The 21,879-nt window shown below is 43.3% G+C and overlaps 2 protein-coding genes, 2 long non-coding RNA genes and 2 other non-coding genes across 6 annotated transcripts in view; 2 read left to right on the top strand and 4 right to left on the bottom strand.

The window, feature by feature from the left end:
• The window catches only part of cacng2a (calcium channel, voltage-dependent, gamma subunit 2a), a 65,847-nt gene extending 62,839 nt beyond the window's left edge, over window positions 1-3,008 (top strand). Inside the window, exon 4 of the mRNA XM_030407082.1 lies at window positions 961-3,008. Within this exon, the coding sequence (XP_030262942.1) occupies window positions 961-1,496 (536 nt within the window). The 3' untranslated portion in view covers window positions 1,497-3,008. The remainder of the gene's footprint in view (window positions 1-960) is intronic.
• A 10,518-nt stretch (window positions 3,009-13,526) lies between these two features.
• On the top strand, window positions 13,527-15,864 carry LOC115574931 (uncharacterized). Its single transcript, XR_003982588.1, has 3 exons — window positions 13,527-13,938; window positions 14,632-14,767; window positions 15,462-15,864. It is a non-coding gene; the product is annotated as an uncharacterized LOC115574931 (long non-coding RNA).
• Window positions 15,064-17,420, bottom strand: LOC115574930 (uncharacterized). The gene is made up of 3 exons (XR_003982587.1): window positions 16,846-17,420; window positions 15,963-16,113; window positions 15,064-15,781 (listed from the first exon to the last, which is right to left on the bottom strand). It is a non-coding gene; the product is annotated as an uncharacterized LOC115574930 (long non-coding RNA).
• A 982-nt stretch (window positions 17,421-18,402) lies between these two features.
• On the bottom strand, window positions 18,403-21,876 carry rpl3 (ribosomal protein L3). Its single transcript, XM_030408534.1, has 9 exons — window positions 21,789-21,876; window positions 21,012-21,204; window positions 20,589-20,757; window positions 20,102-20,237; window positions 19,708-19,894; window positions 19,318-19,580; window positions 19,131-19,226; window positions 18,910-19,029; window positions 18,403-18,531 (listed from the first exon to the last, which is right to left on the bottom strand). Exons 1-9 carry the CDS (start codon window positions 21,789-21,791, stop codon window positions 18,487-18,489), a joined length of 1,212 nt encoding a protein of 403 aa, XP_030264394.1. The 5' UTR covers window positions 21,792-21,876; the 3' UTR covers window positions 18,403-18,486.
• On the bottom strand, window positions 18,602-18,734 carry LOC115576444 (small nucleolar RNA SNORA54). Its single transcript, XR_003982851.1, has one exon. It is a non-coding gene; the product is annotated as a small nucleolar RNA SNORA54 (small nucleolar RNA).
• LOC115576447 (small nucleolar RNA U83B) lies at window positions 19,971-20,063 on the bottom strand. The gene has a single exon (XR_003982854.1). It is a non-coding gene; the product is annotated as a small nucleolar RNA U83B (small nucleolar RNA).
• Window positions 21,877-21,879: the final 3 nt, after the last annotated feature.

Below are 21,879 nucleotides of genomic sequence, written 5' to 3' on the forward strand. Positions count from 1 at the left end.
CTGAAAAGTATCCGATACAGATAATGTACCAGTATCATACTGGTAATGTGTCCATGTCCATGCTCGTGGTGAGGAAAAGTCTGATTTTGGATAGCTGACCGAAGTTTATAAATATCTTTCTCCTGCGATCAAAAAAAGAAATTGTTCCGAAGCTCAACTCTGAGGCTCTTCTGTAAACACTTTTCTAATAGATAATAAATATAGCAACTTCTGTTCAACTTATATCATTTTGAGGCGTAAATTAACACATCCTGACTCCCCACACCTCACTCACTCACTCACTGTATAAACCGGATACGAATACAGATGATTTGGCAAATTCAATTTCAACTATCCCTTTTTTCTTTATTAACATTATACCACCGCATCGAATTAAAAAGGCCATGTGGTCTGCGCTGGTCTCTTGCTCTTGCAGCCACAAGTCTCTCTTCTTTTATTCTACCGTCTTCTGTCCTCCTTTCTCTTGATCCTGTTGCTGGGCTAAAAGCCACCCATTGGGACTCGTCTCTAAAAATATGGTGTCCCTGACACACTTTTCCTGTGATCCATCTTCCCAGATACAGCATGTCAAACATTTCTCCGTGTGTGACTAAACTAACAATGTGGAGATGTATGATGGGCTCTAATGCGGCACACAGCTCCATGTTATACTCTGTCTCGAGTGATCTGCGTCAAGACCTGAAGCAGCCTTGTTTCTTGCTGCAAGGGGCAGAGATTGGGAGTGTGCGATCAGTCATGTTGGATGGAGAGTCAGACAGGATTAGCACACTGTGTACAGTGCATGAATCAGCGCTCTAAACATATTGAGTATGATACCGCATGTTAAGTAAAGCATACACCAAGTATAACTCGGTCTATGAGCTCATCCTGACTGATACTTTCTATCTTCTTTTCTTCTTGTCTTTGTCCTTTTCCCCGTGAACCCCACTCCTCAACTGATGCGTGGCACCCGTCCTCCAGGCCTGAGTAACATCATCGGGATCATCGTGTACATATCAGCCAACGCGGGGGACCCTTCAAAAAGCGACTCGAAGAAGAACAGCTACTCATACGGCTGGTCCTTCTACTTCGGCGCCCTCTCCTTCATCATGGCTGAGATGGTGGGCGTCTTAGCAGTGCACATGTTCATCGACCGCCATCGACAGCTGCGAATAGGGGCGCGCGCGGCCGACTACCTCCAAGGCTCGGCCATAACGCGGATCCCCAGCTACCGCTACCGCTACAGGCGTCGCTCGCGCTCCTCCTCCCGCTCCACAGACCCATCACATTCCCGCGACACCTCGCCGGTGGGCCTCAAGGGCTTCAGCGCGCTGCCATCCACGGAGATCTCCATGTACACGCTGCCCCGGGACACGCTCAAGTCCTCCGGCACGCCCACCGCCACCTACAACTCTGAGAGGGACCACAACTTCCTGCAAGTCCACAACTGCATCCAGAAGGACCTGAAAGACTCGAGCCACACCAACACAGCGAACCGCCGCACCACGCCGGTATGAGGGAGTCGACACAAGCCAGGCCGGCCCGGCGGAGACCAGGAGACACGGGAACCCCTGTGGGTGCAGTACGCCCCGGGAGACGATGGATTTCAATGTTTATAGACATTTGTTCTTTTTGTTCAGCTGCATGACTTTTCCATTACCATTGTTGAGAGAGTTTCAACAAGTCTGCTGTGTTCCTGGATTTGAATGGCAGAGCAGCGAGAGTGGGCCAGGTTGTACCGAGAAAGGGAGTTCTGTCATCTTGTGGGCAGGAGTTTGTTTGTGAGGTTCGGGACACTGAAAAGGGGATGGTGGGAGGGCCGGGGCGTTTTATGAGACAAAGATTTCATGATTTCATAGCCCTTTGGTTTGACAGTTTTGCCCCACATGTTTGGTTGGAGCAACAGGTCAAGCTCCCCCTTCAAGCCAGCCCGCCGCTCAGACATACACCTCTTTTATTTATTGACTCATTTGTTCATTTTTTGCATTAAAACTGTGAATTGTTACAGTTTGGGATTCAGTAAGAATTAGCCCAATCTGTAATCTCTAACAAAGGTACTATATATATGTATTACTTTTATAAATAAATTATTACGTTAATAATCAAGAGTTACAGACTTTACCGAAGCAAAAAAGAAAAAAAAACAAGTTAACTAAACCAAGTGCTGTTGGTAAGACGAGAAAAGACTCTTTTAGTATCTGTTCATTCGAAGGTCGAGAACACGAGAAGGTCTTTTAGGCAGACGCAGACAGACAACAGTAGAATAATATCTATTCTTTTAACAGAACCTTCTCGTCTTTTTCTCAGTCCCTGTTCGCTTTCTTTTTTTTGGTGGGGGTCGTAACGGGAGAGTTTGAACCCCCCTGACCAGAAAAGAGCCAACAACACAAGGGGGTCAAAGTTCACAAAAGCAAAGACTCCAAACACGACTTCTTACAAAATAACAAAAAGGAAGGAGCAGAGGGGAAGGAAAAGAAGAGGACGCCAAACACAAAAATAAAAACAAAAAGTTAAATATGAAATAGTACAAGAGAAGCTAAGTGACTCACAATTTCAGGAATTAAATGCATGCTATAAAAATTACAGCAAATCTGCTCTTGAGAAACTTAAGTTTTAAAGGTTAATAATTATAAGGGGAAAAAAAAAAGCAAAGACGCTAAAAAGTTTAAAGTATTAATGTTTTCATGTGTATTTTTCTTATGTTTTTTCTTTCTTTTTTTTTATTTAGTTCATTTTATCTTATTGCTTTTGTGAGACAAACCAAACAATCTACATTGAACAAAAAACTGCTTTTTTAAAAATGGGTTTGGTTGATTTCTTTATAAATATATAAATATATGTATGTATGTATTTTATTTTTAAAACTCACACAGCCTTAGTCATTTCTTTTTTTTTTTTTTTTTTTTTGATTTTTAATGCGTTGTTCAAATTGAAAAATGAAATCTTAAAAGGTGCCAAAACCGAATGATCCTATACTTGGATGCATCAAGTCCTGATGAATAAAATACGAACCCTAGGGGGAACAAATCGCCATGTTTCACTGCGTGTCTCTAACACACCTTCCCCTTATAACACCTTGTTTGTGAGTTTGTCAGCACTAACACTTGTCTGTCTGTCGCATCATCGTGTCTGTTGAGCTGTTTCCTTTTTATGGATGGCTGTAGAACAGAGGAGTCAATCACAGCTCTTTTTGGCTTCTGGTCCTTTTTAAAATGAAGCATCTCGGGTTATTCAATCAAATAAGTTACTTAGTTTTAGTTTTTTAGTCTCAGGTTGTTTTCATTTGAGCTTTCAGTCATTTTGGTTTTGTTCTTGTTTTGTTCTGAATGTTTTTTTCTTTCAACTGTTATCGCACGACAAGTTTTCTCGCTACCATGATGACGTCCGCAACAACTTGCTCTGTTTACTGATGACGAACCAACGAGATGCGACCAACGGCTCTGGACAAACTAGTAAGTTGACGTCGAGTGAAGAGTGTGATTACTTTTCACCCTCGAAACGTAGCTGTGTCCAATCAAACATTTTCATTCTCACTCCTCTCATCATCTTGTGACCCCACAGACTGACCCTGGGGACAAAGGACATATGGGATTGTGTATATGGATACTTATATTTAAGTCTCAGTGCCACTGTGGGCCAATACATTCACCCAAAAAATACAAAGTCAATCTATATCTGCTCCCCACCAGGCCGATCGAATGTCGGGTGAAGATTCGTAGTCCAGAATTCAGATGATTCACACATGAATTGAGATTGTGGAAATGTTTGCAACTGTTTAGAATAAGGCTTACATTAAGATAGGGTGTGTGTTGGAGTTGTGGAGCTTAAGGTGCCGCTCTACTCCACAAAAGTGCTTGTCAGATAGCTGAATGACTGGAGATCTTCCAGAGGGGTTCCTTTCAGACAGCAGACACTTGTGGGGGCTGTTAGTTATGATTTCTGCGACTTTCCGAAACCAGAAATCCAACACTGTCACCCGCTTCACAAAGCGACTGGTTGGGTGTGCGGAGGTATTAAAGTAAGAAGGGTTTCGACTTCGTTCTCAAGCTCTCTTCAGCGTTTGCACAAATATTTCTGTCACTTTTTTTTATGCGTACATGACTACAACACTCTGAATGCCACCCAGGAGAGGTTGAAACTGTGGGTTGGTATCCCCATTATTTAATGGTTCAGTGCATCTCAACCGTCTGTGTCACAGCCGGCTTTTAATCCTGTCAAAGCAGCTCAAAGCAGGTTTTGCCTTTCGGAGTGGTTGGCCAACATGTCATACGAACTTGTTCTTTTTGAGAATACAGGGTATGCATGAGTATAACTAGTGTGTACAAGGTGTGTGGTCGTGTAAACGTCTTGATATGTGTTACGAAGGTGGTGCCAAACACCAGCCAGGTATTCACGGTGTTGCACTCAGTTGTAGTTGTGTGAAGTATGAGATACAATTTCAAATCTTGCCCAGTGCCTACTTTCTCACCTCCAGCCATTTGCTATGTAAAGTTGCCTCGCCGGTCGGATTGTAACTTTTGGGATCGTTTGTCAGACACGATCTCTCGAATTCCAATGTCAGATAAAGGGTGTCACGGAAGAGGGATTCAGATACTATGGAAGGATTTCACAATCACTTTGAAGCAAATCCATGCCATATCCAAAGCATTATATTACTAAGTGTGTTTTCTATCTCAGCGAGAACCGATTAAACAAAGACACGTAATGAAGATATACTTTCAGAAACAGGCTCGACAATGGCCCTATTTTTTTCCCGACACTGAATAATATCACCACAGAATATTGGCACCAGCCTTCATACATCAGCCTTTATACAGCCATAAAAAATAAAAGCTGAGTTGTCAGACATAAAACCCTGTGTGCTCTGCTAAAACCACAGCCTCTGCCTGCCGTTGTAAAATTGTGATAACACGCTGTAATCGACAACTGGGAGTCACAGTCCAAAGATATCAGAAACTGGCCCTCAAATGCCCGACAAACTCCAATGTCGACATCAGTGTGTGTGCGTGTAAGTGGATTAATAGAGTCAGAAAACTCTCCCTGCCAATTATACAAGTATAAGACAGAGCTTGATAAAGTTTAGTAAAAAGTGATACACTACAATGGAAATACTGTATTTAGGATTAAGCCCCATCCAGTGAATGAGCGAAACAGATGCTAACATGCCAAAAAGCTAACAACATGCTACGAGTCTAACATGCTAACAACAGGCTAACATGCCTACAAGTGGTCCAACAAGGTACACATGCTAACAACAGGCTAACATGCTAAAATGCTGAAATGCTAACAACAGGCTTAAAGGCCTACAAGTAGTCCAACAAAGGAATACATGCTAACATGCTCACCTACTAACAACAGGCTAACAGGCCTACAAGTCATCCAAGAAGGTACACATGCTAACTAGGCTGAAGGGCTAGCATGCTGACAAGCAATATGGGTGGGTTAACATAAGAGTGGTCTTGTTGGTGACCAGCATAGGTTGTGTTTTGGTGCTGGACGATGCTGGTTTTTCAGGGAGTACATTGCTGTAATATAACTATGTAACTGCAGATTCCTGTTACAGGATGTAATTTTACATCACAATACTATTTTTCACAGTAAAATGGTTGTGGGTTACTATGGAAACACAATATGTTACTAGGTCTTTCATTACTGTAAAACAATCACAGTATACTGTGAATTCACTGCAATTATCAGCTAGTGATTTACTGTAAAATCACAGTCATAATTTTAATAATGCAGATACTTCATGATTTATTTTTACAGGGCAGTTTTGTCTCTTGCTGCGCAGATCTTTTATTCACCAGTGGGACTCAGTGATGGCATCTTTCTAGGACATTCCTGAGAAAGAAACACAGGTTCGCAATAACACCGCCAGGTTTATTCTACCCGCAGTTTCCGTGTAAAGAGAACAACACCTTTCTACGCTGCCACCTTAAAAGCATTGCTTCCAGGGCCGAACATGCTGCTGTGAGTGGTGTGTCTGTGTGAGAAAGACGTGCTCACATATTCTGTCAAAACAGATATACAAAGTACATCTATTTGTGAGACAAAAGGGGGTTCGGTTTCAGGACCGTGCTGTGTTTTATGTATGAAAGAGAGTGCAGAGAGTGGGCCTTCCTAGAAAAAAGGCTAAATAAATAAAATAAAATACAGTTCCCTTCAACAGTATGTGCATCCCCAAGTTCAGAGGCCAGCAGATTCATTAAATAAGGAAAAAGTTTCTGTTAGAAAAAGTGCTGAGATCCTGATTTGCCATTATCTGTCAGCTCACCGACACATGCCGCTCTCCATAAATTTGAGGTGAAAATATGTCAACGTAGCAGTCTCAATGAATAGGGCTCTTATTTATGTATAGCCATCTTTATTCAGAATTCATAAGCAGAAGTCATTTTACAAGCCCGGATTACATTAAAGAGAAAGAGTGTGAGGAGGTTTTGAGATACCGGCTCTCTCATAAAGCAGCACCTGGCTTCCGTGTCTGTATGTCACGTTTTTAATATGTTTTAGGAGTGAATAAGTCAGTTTCTTCTGTCGCTCCCCATTGTCTCTGTCCTCTCAGATACCCATACAAGACAGTGAATTGCAGGTTATGAGGGAGGCAGGTTTTTAAATCCTTCAGCTATTCCAGTGTGGCAAGGCAAACTGGCAGATTACAATTAAAACAGTGGCAGATTTAATACTTTTTTGCAGTTATTTGATCTCATAATTAAACAAGAGCAGGCGTATCATTCCCCCATGATGCCCATAGATTTCTGTCAACTGCAGTAACAGCTGTCACAAGCGGAATTTATCAGCTCGCGTGAGCTAAAGCTAACTTAAAAAAAAAAAAACATGAACGTTGGTTGAAAAAAATTTTCTGGTCTGACTTTATAATGTTTCCAGCTGATTCATATTAGATACCTGTAAAATGTCCTTAGATATGCGAAAGCAAGCTTCTCATTCCTAGAAAATGACCCTCAGTTTTTGTTTTTTTTTTCGGCGGAATTATCTAGCAAGCTAGCAAGCGTAAGCAAAAGCTAATGTTAAAAACCCGTGAGTGGGTTGAAATATTTCAGCCTGACTTTATACATAATGTTTCAAGTGGATTCATTTCACTGTAAACAGGTTTTAAATATGCGTTCAGTGGCTACATGTACGTGCTAAAAGGTTCAGGCTAAAGCTACTGTAGGCTTCATGTACTAGTCCTGACTTAGTATCTTTACCAACCATAGCGGACAGGCAGCAGCATTGTCGGGTATTGCAGGGAGGTATTAGCATGATAAAGTATCAAATAAAATGAAAAATGTTTTTGCTCCTACATGACCTTTTGGATGCTAACGTATCGCTATCTATCTCATGTTTGGCTGAGTTGATGCAGTGTTAATCCTCCAAAAGAGCCGGAGCTGCTTCCATTTCTCTAGTCTCGCATAACCACACCTGTTTTACAACCATTATCCTTAAAAAGACTAAAACCCTGCACAAGAAAAGGTAAGAGCTGCTAGCTTGAGAGGGCTGCTATTGCTAAATTGGACTATAACTCTTGAAAGGACGAGGTTAAGCAACCTTGGGTCATGTAAAAAACACATTATTTTTGCTGGGATCCCCATTGAAGTGAGAGTGACAATTGTGAAATGGAGGAAAACAACAAAAAATATATCTGATCAAATGGAACAATCACTCTTCTAGGAAGGTACAAGGTGGCATTAATCTGTTCTGTTCCGTCCAGCTCTCGACAGGTTGATTCACTGTGCAGGTGTGGGATGAAGAAGCCAACTCTCCTCTTCCTCCTCCTCCTCCTCCTCTTCCTCTTCCTCTGGCTGCCCGCAGAGGGAGGTGGAATCCAGAGGAAGCGAGGCGTGCCCTTGAAGAGTCAAACCTGTTCTTTTTTATTTTTTTTTTTATGGCAGGCTAACAGAGTTGGACACTGCACCGTGATGTCAGGGAGGGTCATGGCGAGCGCTCCAGTGCTAATACTAATGATATTAGCACTGTAGGTCTCTGAACTAATGATGGCTCCACCCACAGTTGCACTATACAGCCAGAGCATGGCCCCATAACGCTCAGAGGCCAGATTTACATGCTCTGTTTGCTGGAGGGCACAAAGTGTCATTCATTGGAAATAGGACAAGAGGAAATAAAGAGGACAGGGAGAAGTCTCTCTTTCTTGCCTTCTATTGTGTGTTATGTGTGTCCCTCACTAATTGCCTTTCCTTGAATTCTTGGCCTTGAAGGTCCTTGGCATTTCAGAATATAAATTCAAATATGTTCCTTTCAGGGATAAATCCATAGGTTTGGCAGGGATTTCTATCTTTTTATGATAAAGCTGTACTCACCTACTGTTACATAATTGCTGCTGAGATGTGGGAACACAGTGACAAAGCAAAAAAAAGTGTGATAGGTGCTGAAGATCGAATGTCTTTTAAAACTACAATACCTGATTTTTTTTGGCCAATCAGCAGAAACAAACTGTAAACACAACCCTGACATTTGCTTAACATTTAGGTTAATATGAAGTCAAGTTTGTACATTAAAGTACAAACGTCTCACTCTTTTGGCTCTGTTTTTGGTCTCCACCTCCAGAAATACCTAGCTCTTTAGCTGCTTAGCGTATGGATATACATCTACTATCTTATCAAATATAATACCGAAGTTGAATTTGTTTTGCTATCCTTGCTTTTCATTGGGATAAAAGCATCTCAATCCATCATTATGCAGTACGTGAGCTCCGTAGGACTTCTGTCCAGGCGTGGTTCAGCAAAAATTAGGAGAATTTGAGTTCAAAGGGGCTCCATGCAAGAATTTGCAACAATTTATATGCATGAATCACTTTTATTATTGTCCGTATGTGAGTGGATTGTAACGTTGTAAGTTGTTTAATGCTGCTGGATTTCTTTGTGAAGGATTCGGGTCGGATTTTCGGTATGTGACTTTATGCAAGTTCCCAAGGGCCTCTCTCTGCTCCACTAACAGGGAGCAACAGTGGCTAACATTAGTTTAGCAATGGCATCCGCTAACGTGAACCAACGACCGGTTTCAAGCACAACACGGACGTTTGCAGATCCCCTTTAAATCTCTGTGTGCATGACATTAAAAGTCACTGAGAAGTTCTTAAATTTGATCTTCTCGTGAGTGGAGGAGCCCCAAGATCTGCAGCCTTCTTCACCAGGTCCTCTTTTGTATTTGACCCCCTGTTTTCCTCCCCTGACTCAAGTCTTTCTCTCTCTCCCTCTCTCCTTTTCTTGCTCTTGCTGTGTTGATAAGAGTGTCTCCGCAGTGCTGTGTGATCAGAGAAGGGGTGGATGTTGGGGTGGGGTCGGTGTCAGGGGTTTGAGGCGAATAGGCCTCAGGAGCACACACAGTCTCCTCCTGGCTGGGGGAGTATTGAGAGCAAACGCCCTCTCTGGCCCGAGCCTGGCCTTGTGTCTCTGGCAGCCCTCGAGTTTACATAACCTCACATCAAACTGACTGATGACCTTTCTCTGACTTTACTGGACAACGTTCTGGGACGGAAGCAGGCAAAACCCATGGGAGCTGCGTAGGCCTGTCACCTGAAGCCTCCGAAAAGCTACCTGCCAACTTTAAGTCACTGAGAAGAAGAGGCTGCAGAGTTCAACGATCCCTCTCTGTGTATCACAACAAAATGCGACCTGAAATGTGTGTGTGGATTATTTATTTCTTTTGTCTGAGGAATGTTTGTCTTTTTCCTGTGCGTGCAAATAAGGAAAATGCATGTGCAAGCCTCCGTGTCTGCGTATCTGTGTGTGTGTGTGTGATGCGGCCTGTTGTTTGTGCTGACCAGAAAACAGTTGCTGACTGCGCTCACCCCGGGTTATTTTTGGGTCATGCAGAGTTGAGTGGCAACAGAAGAGCTATAAGCACGGTCAACCAACTGAAAAAGAAAAAAAAGAGAAAAAAAAAAATCATTGGAGCAAACATAGTCTGAAATGACACATTCACATCACCCCCCGCTCCTGATGCAAACAGTCTGAAGCGTCACCGTTTCCTGAATGAAAAATATATGGACCAAAGAGTCTGAGCTGTGTCACTGCTGTTTTACAAATCATCTGGAGCTTTTAAATCCAGCTCTGAATAGAGGGCAGTTTTTATTTCAAAAAGGGGAGAGAGAGAGAGAGAGAGAGAGAGAGAGAGAGAGAAAGAAGAGGAACCAAAGCAGGATGCAGCACACAAAGTGCTCTGGGATGCGTGAAGCAAAAGGGAGCGCCGCGCTCTGCCCTCTGGTGGCGTGATGGGAGACACCGTGCAGGGTTTGCCTCCGTCAGCTCAGGGAACGCTGTGTCCACGGACGGCCCTGGAATACTGATGCCACAGTGCAGGGGTGCAGGAGCTGCAGTCTGCCAGGCCCAGGAGGAACAATCAGGCCCCTCAGATCCACTGTCCTTTAAACAGGCTACAGAGGACTACTGTGATCAAATGTGGCTTTAGTCAGCATCACATATGACAGGGCTGGGATTCCTTTTTGCATTTGAATCTAGCTCAAAAGCCCAAATGAAGCTTTTGAAGAAGGCATTTTTAGCGAGTGAATGATTTCCGCCTGTTTAAAGCCATGATTTGTGGCCTCTTCCTCGGTTCCACTATGAAAAGCGTGGCATGTAATTATGATCAGCAATAAAAGCTGTAAAACGTATCGTTACAAGACAGGATTTCATCTGTGTAATGTAAAAAAAGAAAAGGTACAGGCTGAATGAAGCATCATTCCCAGCTCGTCTACCCTGCAGCGACCTGTGGTGCATTTGATTCCCCCTTGTACAAAAAATAAAGACTGCCATGTGTCTCCAAATAAGGATTGTTTGAAATTTCCAAGAAAAAAAAAATCCAGGCTGAAATCTCGAAATTGCTTGTTTTTTATACTCAGTTTACGTCGATATAAGACAAAGAATTTAGGAGCTGTAGCCTTCAATTGTTTGGTATTTTTGCCTGATAGATTAAAGGATGAGATTAACAAATGAAGTGGATGAGGATTTGTTTTCAAATGAGAATGGGTGTTACGAGTTCCCGGTCCAGGCAGAATAACAGATCCTAACAGTAGTCAAGGAGTCAAATAGTCAGTGGCCAAGCCTTCCGCCTCCGTCCTGTGTAATAATGGTCCTGAGTGTGTGGTCGTCCCCTCCGACAGTCTGTCCGCCTGTCAGACGCTGCTCTGCACCAACACCCAGTCTCTTCCCTCACTCTGCAGGACGGCCCGCCGCTGACTCCTTGCCAGCCGGCTGAGGCCGATGCCAGGACACACACCGACGCACAGATGCACACGCCTACTTACATGTACGAGCAACTGCACACACTCTCACACACTCACATAAATCAAATGCTTGGCCCTCCTCTCTGCCGTCCCAGCATGCACTCTGGTTACCTGGCTGCTGTCCCGCAAGCATAAGGACACGGTTTTTTTTCAGTAGCTTCCAGATCATTTGAGCCATTGACTCAATCAATGCCACAACGTCTTCTGATACTAGTTGAATGAGACACACCTGTTTTTTTTTTTTGGGGGGGGGGGGGGGGGGGGGGGGTTTGGATTGTGGTGGAATTTTCTATTTTTCATTAACATTTTAAAGAAAAATCTCACATTTTCATGAAAACAGATTTCACCTTGGATCCATCCCATTCACTTTGTATGGGGACACGTGTTTTTTTTTCTTCAATAGCCTCCACGTCATCTACATGAAAAAAATCCAAAAATGTCCTCTGGTACTCGTTTTATCGTTTTTATAAAAATTAAATTAAAACATCAGTCACTTCAGTTGTTTGCCTCTAACTTAACCCTCACCTAACCTCGGGACTGGACTGGAGGTTCCGCTGCAGGACACACACACACACACACACACACACACACAAAGAAATTACATCTCATTAAGTAGAGACACAGTACTGGCTTCATTTATACCTGGCTTTGAGGAGAGCTCATGTGAGATGATGGAGGACTAAACTAATAAGGGCAGGGCCAGGGGGGATGCCAGGGATGGGACTGCTCCCCCTGCAACCCAGTTCACCACCTCTACCAGAGTCAGAAAGGGATCTTTGGCTTGTTAGTATCAAGGATGGATTACTGAGCCAGCCTACTGGGTGCAGGCTAAATCTTTAACTATTAACATCTCTTGGTGGAAAGTTAATCAGGCGGCAGCAAAGAGAAGCAAAACAAAATATGAAATTAAGACAAAAGCAAAACTGAGTGACGCAAAATAAAACAAAATGACACAATTAACAATAAGTGATGCAAGAACGACGAAGAAGAGACACTAAACGATCACAAAGTCACGCAAAATAAACACAAAATGACCCAGAAAACCCACAAATGACTTGAAACAACCCCAAATTGACTCAGGACTACTAAAAACGTGAGGCAAAATAAACACAAAATGACTCAAAATGACTGCAAAGTATTTAAAAATCAACCACAAGGAGAAACAAAACCATGATAAAATGACACAAAATAACCACAAAATCAGGGGAAAATGGCTATAAAGTGACAAAAAATGACCACAAAGTAATGTAAAACAACCACAGACCCAAAACAAACATGGCTGAAAACGAGCAGTGTCACAGAATGACCACAAAGAGACAATATTTCCAAAAAGTGAAGAGACGCGACTACAAAGACACACAAATTGACACAAGTCAGATAAAATGATTCAAAACAGCCACAAAATAACTCACGACCACAAAGAGACACAAAATGAGCCAGTGTATAAATCAATCAGTTACTTCACTGATGAACAATGTGACTATTAATAACCCCCCTTTCTGGACTTCCTAAACTAACCCCCGCTTCCTCCTCCTCAGAGCGAGGAGGAAGGAGCTCGTTTGAGATGATGGAGGACTGAACTAATAGGGTGGAATGGTGCGGACAGGCCTTTATGAAAAAGTGCACAGAGATGCTGTTTGAGCAGATGCGCGGGGTCATAAAGGGAGCACAGCCGGGACACGTAACTTCACCTGAGTGGGACGAAGGGGAGCAATTAATGGCATCAGCGTGGACTGTTAACTGTCACATTTAGCAGAGAGGGCATTATGTAAAGCAGAGCCGTGTGGGAGCTTTGAACTGCAGCCCTGCTTGTGCTGCAGCGGGGGCAAGGGGTCAGAGCCTCTGGAGGTTATTATGTAACAGCGGGGCCATCTCCATGGCTGTCCTCTGGCCACAGTGACAGAGGGCTTCACCCCGGCTTCCTCCTCCCCGCTGCTTCTACACGGACAGCAGGCTTTTCTTTTTCAGGGCTCGGTTTATCATTAGTGTCCTTTAGAGGATAGTTTCCTCTTCGCCACAGAACTGCTTTGGTGGAGAAAATGTCAGATTTCTTGAAATGCTGCTCAGCTGAGAACAATTGTCCTTCAGCTGCCTCGGCTGCAGGTTAGCAGGGAGGAGGTGGGACCTTGAAAAATCCTTACAGGAAATCCACGTTTCTGCTAAGAGTGCTGAATATTATGCTAAGATGTCTCTTGCAGGACATCTAAATGGCCTGTGGAGCCCTCTCAGGGTCTTCCTCATTACCTGCTGAAGTGGAGGTTTTAGTTTTGGCAGTGATGAGTCAGAATGGTTGATGTTGGGGCTTAAAGGAGTCATATTATACCCTATTTCTACAAGTTAATCTAGTTCCCTGGTGTCCTAATGAAATGTCTGTGACATGCTTTGGTCAAAATACCATAAGGATGAAGCACAATAGCAGTTCATAACTGTTCAATAACCCTGCCAAAACAGCCCTGTTCAGAACAGTCGGTTTTGAGTGCCCGTCTCTTTAAATGCAAATGAGACACAGGTAATCCACCCACTTCTTCCGGGAGGTGTGACGACGCCGGCACGCTCATGCTACCATGACAACAACTGAGCGTGAACCCTGGGAGAAACATGGCTGCAGGAGGAAACTTTGCTGTCCAACCTTACATGTTTGAACCAGAGTCAGACCCTGAACAAGAAGGAGCTAGCGAATAAGTTGCTCAATGTAGACTGCAACAAGACGTTTCTGAATGGTGAGTTATGATCTTTATTTTACTTTTTTCTTAAAAATGTGTATGTTTGTACGTAGGTAAATACGGTCGCTGACTAAATACGGTCGACCGCTGACCGCTCTATGTGTAACTCACTGCTTATAAAAATCTAGATTTGTGTTGAGTAAACATAAGTAGCATGCTATTCCCGTTACACGAGTAAATTTCACAAGTCCGCAATGTTTTTTCGGCAGCTACGAGTGGGAATGTAGCACTTTTATTCTCAGCTACGCCATAATAATGTTAACTGTTACGTCATTATTTTGTCCGACATCTAACTCACAGCCATACACTTTTCACGTGTGTGCTAATTTTTCAACCAAGTTGTGAAACGGGGGATGTAGTGCGGGCTGGGGCGACTGTCTGCCAGCTCCGTATCCCCATAGTAATGTCTGTTTATCCGTTTGTACTGCGTTTCAACATAATGCACTAATTCCAATTAATAACGTTACATCGTTGCACATGCTGACCAGTCGTTATTGCTAACAACATATTCAAATAAAAAAACCGTTAAACTGATATGTTCCCTTTTTCCCCTCTGGTTTAGGTGTGTACTTATGTTTAGATGCATAACAATGCATACAGCGCCTGAGAACGTCTGCTTGTTGAATGAAAATGTAACTATTCAGTCATATTATCAGTCATCAAACGTCACTTAACCTTTCACATTTACAGGTTATAAGAAGACTAAATCAGCTTCAAAACTCACCTTCCTGCATGGCAGACCACCCTGGCCTCGTACCAGTGTGCATTCTCACTTCAGAATGCACTAAATATCTACAGAGCCTTTACGTCTGAGGGGAATAGAACAGTAAGTGTTTTTTTTTTTGCATACCGTAAAATATCAAATAATAGCCAGGCGTTTATTTGTTTGTTCCAACCACTTAACAGACCAGGCCTTTGTTTTGGACAGGCGTTTAATTGAGACCCGGCTATTATTTGGTAATATACGGTATAAATTCTGTTATTGTAATAAAAATATGAGTAATGAAATAAATTCAATTTTCCACTTTGTTACATTGCTTATTTTTCTTTTTGAAAGGCAGTTTGACAATTGTTAAAATGTTACATATCAAACACTAGAAAAGATACATTTCTGCAAAAAAATCAATTTGCAAGAACACAGTTTATTAGCAACATCTACACCTAGGTCTATGACAATCTTGCTGCTCATAAATGGTGGAAATACAAATTAGATATTGTGCAGGAATTTATGTTTTGTACTTTTGGATACTCATCCCACTCCTACGAACCTGTCTCTTGATGATCATAATTCTTATGTCTACATGTCAAACACTGAAAGTACAGAAAACAGCTTATATAATTTTATAAATACAAGTACAGCAAACAACACACAACTATTCAAAAAGTTATTGAATGTACAAGTAGTTGTTATTGCCTGTTGTTAAACAGTAGGTAATATAAATATTTACAAAAAAATATAAGGTAAATCAAAAACTATGTCTAAATATAAATGTATAACTAAATATATCCACTCTGTTCAGCCGTTACAGATACTTGGCATATAGGAGCTTTGAGAGCTGGTGTTGGGGCTTTCTGGGCTGAAGAGTTTGTGGCACTGCCCAGCTGTGTGGTGCTGCGTATACGGAGGGAGTTCCCTGGCACTCGAGGCATCTACGTGGGGTTCAGACCGGCCCTTGACTGAACCTTGTCACATAGTGGTCCATCACCTCCTTCTTGTCCAGCGTTTCTAACTGCGCAGAGAGTGCCTCAGGAATGGAGATCTTCAAAACCTCATCTGCGTATGAACCAGGGTCCTGAAAAACCTTCTCAAACACCAGGTCCAAGATGTCATCCACCTAATCTGCAATTAGAAAAAGTGAAATATTGTGCGTACTTTATCGTGTTTTATCGTATATTTATTAAAAACAAAACTAGAAAAAGCCATAGACACTGGTTAATTTATATTTTATTTATTTTACAAGTATTTTTTAATGTCTGTTTCATTTTTCTGTGTGATTTCAATAAAAAGGTTTAAAACTTACGAAAGGTTGGTTGCTCCTTCACTGGCTTTGCTGTGTATTCTCCTCCTTTCTTCCACTTTGGAAATGAAGCCTGAACAGTGGCTCACCAGCTGAGGTTGTTGCCTGTGAACGGTCTGTATTTTCATTGAAGTGCAGGGCTGCCAGGTATAGTCTTGGGAGGAAAAATAATACAATGCTAAATAAGAATGCGAGCACATTGTACACATTGCAAAAAATATTAGGAAAATGGTGATTTATTTTCAAATAAATAGCTGTATTTAGAAAAATGCAGGACTCAAATGTCCTCTGATGATGATTAAAAAATCAATTTGATGAGGAAGAATCTGGCAAATCACAAACCCATGCAAATCCCTCATTTCACATCAGATTTTAGTAAGTGAGCAAAAACATACACATTTGCGAAGCAACTTTTCTGTGTCCGTGTCTGCATATAACTAACGTTAATCGTAGCACAGCAGGCAGGTAACCCCTGTCTCCGGCTTCAAAACAAAGTAGTGATTGCTTTACTGCAGATAACGTTTTGGTACTCTCAGATCGGGTCTCTCATGCAAGCAGCTAACACTACACACGTAGTTACATGAATACTAACACAAAGGAAGTCTTTAGCCTCCTTTAGCACAACATGATAATAAATTAACGCAGCCCACCGTCCGTGAACAACTGAGACCATTTCATACCGTCTGCTCGGCCGTGAGCATGTGGAGGAGACGGTCTCCCATGCGTATTCACGTCGGAGAAGTTGTTCGCGGACGGTGAGCTAGCTAGCTAGCTGCTCGGCCTTGAACATGCTAGCGCTAGCTAGCTAGCATGTTCACGGCATGTTCAGCTCATGTGCCAAACGGCCAAAGTAACACAAACGAAACTGTTTTTTTTAAATACTTACACGGACAGTGGGTATGGATCCATCTTCTAGGAACAATCTCGTTGCCAGTCCAGCTTTATACTGACCCTGGTTGCTGAAACAGTCCGGCGTGAAGTGACTGGCACAGACAAAAACACTTTTGCTCACTGAAGCTGGGACGTTTCCCTGAAAAATAAAATTTAGCCACTTCGCTCTGATATCCTCTTTGGTAGGGAAGTGATGAAGGGAAACATGAGTATCCATGCATCTCATGACATAGCAGGAGTGCTTGGCTTTCGGGTTGTACATGATAGCGGTCAGGCTGTCGCGTACGAGTGAGGCGAGAAAATGGCGGATCATCGTTCAGGTAGCCGGCGTAATGTGGGAGGAGATATCCAGCATGAGGGTGGGAGTATTCAAATCACCCGCTCTGTTACGTAACAGCGCGGGTGAAATCCAACTGGCTCCTTTAGAGACACATTTTCTGACTGCGTCCGTTTACAAAACATTGACTTAGTGGTCAAAAATCATTCTTAAGGGGTGGGGAGGCACTCCAGATATGCAAATACACACACTAAAGCAACGAAAAAGTGAGTTTTGCATAATATGTCTCCTTTAATTACCGTACTGTGACTGCTAAGAGTTCTGATGTCAGCCGAATACAAGCCTTACAGCTCAAGGACACATATAGCCAGTTAAAACATGCAATGTTAGCTAGTCTTGCTGTCCATCAGTTCTGCATAGGTGGCGGCTCTCATCACCGCTGATGCTGACCTTTTTAGCTGCAGTACATGGGAGTGGACTCAGAGGCTGACCGCGTTTAACATGCTCAGAGAGGAGCAGCGAGATGAACTAAGTACTTTAACCCAAGTACTGCACTAAATCTGAAGTACTTTTAATTTTATGCCGTTTGAGGAAGGAAATATATTTGCTTCACTACATTATGTCAGTCTACAAAAAGATTGTATACAACACAAAGAGCTTATAAAATAGGAAGCATTTTTAAGTAATTGTCAGTTTATAAAATTAACACATTAGTAGCCAACTGTCAGGTAACCCAGGTAATAACTGAAAAGTAGATACCAGCATGAGAAAAACTTTACATTGGCTTTTTATTTGGGGAAGCACTGTACTGTTACCCAACATGGCAGCAGTGAAGCCAACACAGCTTGGTACAGTGATGTAAAATGACAAAGTTTTAACTCATTACTGTAGCTCTTGTAATGGCCATTCCTTGCCATCATATTGTGCACAGTGCCATTTTGCCACCCCAAGTTACATTAGTAACCCTCTTTGCACTTAAGTGCTAAGAACAAGGCCCCACCCTCACTTTCGCAATATTCAGTATTGACACATCCTTTACATGTCACAGCACTTCTCCACTGAAGTCCTGTGTTGTTCTTAAAAGCACATTAAGGGCAGCACTTAACATTTAAGTTTGCGAGCAAAGGTTACTGAAATGCTTTGTGAACTACCAACGCTTAAGTGGCCAGGCTGCTGTCTTTCTACAGTCATGAGCTACCAATTTTCCCCATCAATATTTCCCTTTACTCAGACACAAAATGACACCATATAGCAGTTGTAAAATAGACAGACACATTCTTTTGGTTTTCTGTTTTATTAAACAACTCTGCACAACAGGAATGGTCAACGCAGCAGAGACATTGGTTCTGGACAGCGACTTTAAGCAGTCTCTTCCTTGGTGATACGGTCCTTCTTGAGTGGTCCCTGTGGAAAAGGAAAAACAGAATAAGTTGTATGCCAATACTAGATTGTCAGCTGTTGTGTCAGAGCAGCCAAGTGTGCCCAGAGAGTGAACAGGGAGCGAGCACAAAAGGGCACTGCTCCCCTGCCTCACTGGAGTTCACTGTGGCACTGGAATGGAACCCAGAGTTCACACTGAAGACTGAACCAGGTTACGAACAGTGCGGAACAATAACTGAAGACATGACAACATCTGGCAGTGTGCAGTTGTTAACTGTTTTACATTAGATACCAGTTACAGCCCATTTAAAAAGGACCAATATATTTAAAAGTAAAACATTCATAAAATATTGGCAGTTCAGGAAGTGTGGTGCAGCAAGTGCTTGAAGGATAAAGTCTTACCATGAACGCCTTCTTTTCCTCCACGGTCTGGAAGCGACCATGACCGAATTTGGAGGTGGTATCAATAAACTTGAGGTCAATCTTCTCCAATGCACGGCGGCTAGTCTGCACCAGCAGAGACTGTAAGAGCAATGAGGAAACATAAGTTTAGGAACACACACCCGATTGTGGTCAACATTCCACAACTAAAACTGAAGAAAATGCTACACTTTTTCCCTTACCTTGCGCAGAGTCAGTACCCTCTTCTTCACTCCCACAACACAGCCCTTCACCATGACGAAGTCATTGGTCACATCTCCATAGTGGACGAATCCACCCTTTAAAACAGAAAGTGGCAGGGTCAGTTACATATTCTGCTTCCATGTCGGATGGTAAAGCAAAGGCACAGGTTGCATGAATGTCACTTACCAGGGGGTTGATGCTCTTGTTGGACAGATCATACTCAGTGGAGGCGTTGTTCTTCACCAGCTTTCCATCCTTTGTGTGGTAGCCCTGGCCAATCTTGTAGATCTTCTTGTTGATCTCTGTACGGTGGTGGTAACCCTTCTGACCGGCACGGGCCACAGAGAAAGCCACACGGGCAGGATGCCAGGCACCAATACAGGCCACCTTACGCAGACCACGATGGGTTTTGCGGGGAAGCTTCTTTGTGTGCCAACGGCTGGTGACACCTGGAAGGAAGGAGATTGTTTAGAGCAAAATTAACCAAAAGACACATGGCTTTTCAGGCAGGATGTACTGTTCACTGCCAGTCATCATCAAACTTCAAAACCAGACAAATCAGAATTCTGAACTTACCCTTGTATCCGTGACCCTTTGTGACACCAATGACGTCGATCATCTCGTCCTGAGTGAAGACTGTGCCGACGGGCACGGCCTGCTCCAGCTTCTCGCGGGCCCAGTCAACCTTGTCAGAGATGGTGCCGCCGTTCAGCTGCACCTCCATCAGGTGAGACTTCTTCTGCCTCACGGGCAGCAGACGCATCTGCACAGATAAGACTGAAGTCAGAACAGAATACAGCTACAAAATGCTTGAAATGTTCAGTTAAGTTCTTTAGCGGTGTAGTCTCAGAAGGAAGGCAGCATGGAAGGTATCCTCATATGTATCGGGCGCCATGCCTGACGCAAGATCCGTGGTCTCATCACTGACTAGCCAGAAACTAAATTCCATAAACATTTTAAACATACCAACCTGTGTGTGGGCAATGATGCGGATGACCTGGCAGTACTTCTTCATGGCTGCAAAGTCCTTCTCCAGCTGCTTCTTGCCCTCATCATCCTGCCATTTCTTGCAGTATTTAGTGAAGGCCTTCTTCTTGGACTTGTACCTGAAAGCACGCAGCGTGGCAGAAGACACAGGTTGGCACAGGTCCTTCATAACCCCAAAGGGTCAGCGGAAGAACACAGTGCGTAGCTGTTCGCCCTCCCTCCATGTAGATGAGGGGGGCTGTATCAGCTAGTAAGGATTTCGGCTCATGGCGCAGTTTCTAAGAAGCACTTTCCACTGGCCAGAGGAGCCCGGAGCTCATCAGGGCACATGGCACCTGAGCGGAGCTGCCATACAGGCCACCGTAATGTTAGACTCACTCAGTGCAAAACACTTAATTTCCACTGGGCAACTAACATCTGCTTCAAACACTATTACTAGTCATGCAAGTTGTACTGATGTAGTGTCTCACCAGTTCTTGTAGAAGCGACGCTTGCACTCATCACTGACGTGCTCGGCAAAGATGGTCTTGAAGGAACGCAGGCCGCGGGGGGTGTTGACGTAACCCACAACGCCGACCACCATCATGGGAGGAGTCTCCACAATGGTCACGGCCTCAACCACTTCCTTCTTGTTCACCTCTGCAGGGGAAGGACAAAGTTCACTTAGAAAGTGTTGTCCTCCAATTTTACATGCACTTTACAGAAATTCTACTTTATGGTATAAACTGCGCTCAGTACTCGACATTCAGCAAGGGATATATAAACCCATTATGTCCGCCCGTCGAGAGGCTCATCACAGGCAGAGAACCATTCCTAGCCATTGACTACATAATCTTAAAGCACATGCTTCCTTTGACGATTACATTCATGAAGTAACAATTCCTTCTACTTACTTGAGCCAGGTCTGTCGACCTCACGGACGATGTGGGTCATGCCAGCCTTGTAGCCCAGGAAGGCAGTCAGGTGCACGGGCTTGCTAGGGTCATCCTTCGGGAAGCTCTTGGCCTTACCACGGTGACGACGACTCCTCTTGCGGGGCAGGAAGCCCAGGGATCCGTGGCGGGGCGCCGAAAACTTACGGTGGGACTGTGGAGGGGGAAAGAGCCTGTTAGCTGGTTCATCCATTAACGTTAAGCTAACCACGATGTTAATAGCTGCCCTACGGTGTGAGCCAGCCTCGTGGGTCAACGACATAGTGTAGCCATATGCATAAATAAAGCATGTAAAAACTAATTTCAAAACATAATTTCAGCCAATAAAAAATATGTATAATCAAAGGACGGCCCTGTTAACCATGCTGTTAGCTCAGCTAGCTGCAGTATACACGGTTGCCGGCTTTATACCTGACGCGTTTAAGTTAAATTTTATATTAAGAGACAGAACATAAAGACGCGTTAATATACCTGAGAATGTAAGTGTTTAGCTGATAATTAATTCGTAAGATTTAAGTAGCGGCCTAGCTCTAGCTGCCATTTTGGACCTTGAGTCACCGACATGCAGTAGGATGTAGTGCGAAAGTTGAAATATCACCCTAAATGACCTCAAAATTCAGTGCAAAACTGTAGTTAAACCATCTATTAAGGCAATCTGCGCGTCTGAAATAAGCGAAATCGAAAGGATGTCAAAGATAAAAGACCGATGAAAGTCAGCAGCAAGTAGAGCACACTCACCATTTTGTCTCCAACCCGATTCAAAGAGGCCGTGGGAAGGACAGAGCGGGCTTTATATACAAAATAAGTCTCGCGAGATTTAGTGTGACTG

This window comes from Sparus aurata, chromosome 23, assembly GCF_900880675.1.
Source record: "Sparus aurata chromosome 23, fSpaAur1.1, whole genome shotgun sequence".
NCBI classification, from domain to species: domain Eukaryota; kingdom Metazoa; phylum Chordata; class Actinopteri; order Spariformes; family Sparidae; genus Sparus; species Sparus aurata.

Coding starts and splice junctions, on each gene's coding strand:
- rpl3 (XM_030408534.1), bottom strand. Junction 19,895..20,101: donor GCATCATTGCCCACACACAG/GTTGGTATGTTT, acceptor TTATCTGTGCAG/ATGCGTCTGCTGCCCGTGAG. Junction 19,227..19,317: donor ACAAGAGCATCAACCCCCTG/GTAAGTGACATT, acceptor TCTGTTTTAAAG/GGTGGATTCGTCCACTATGG.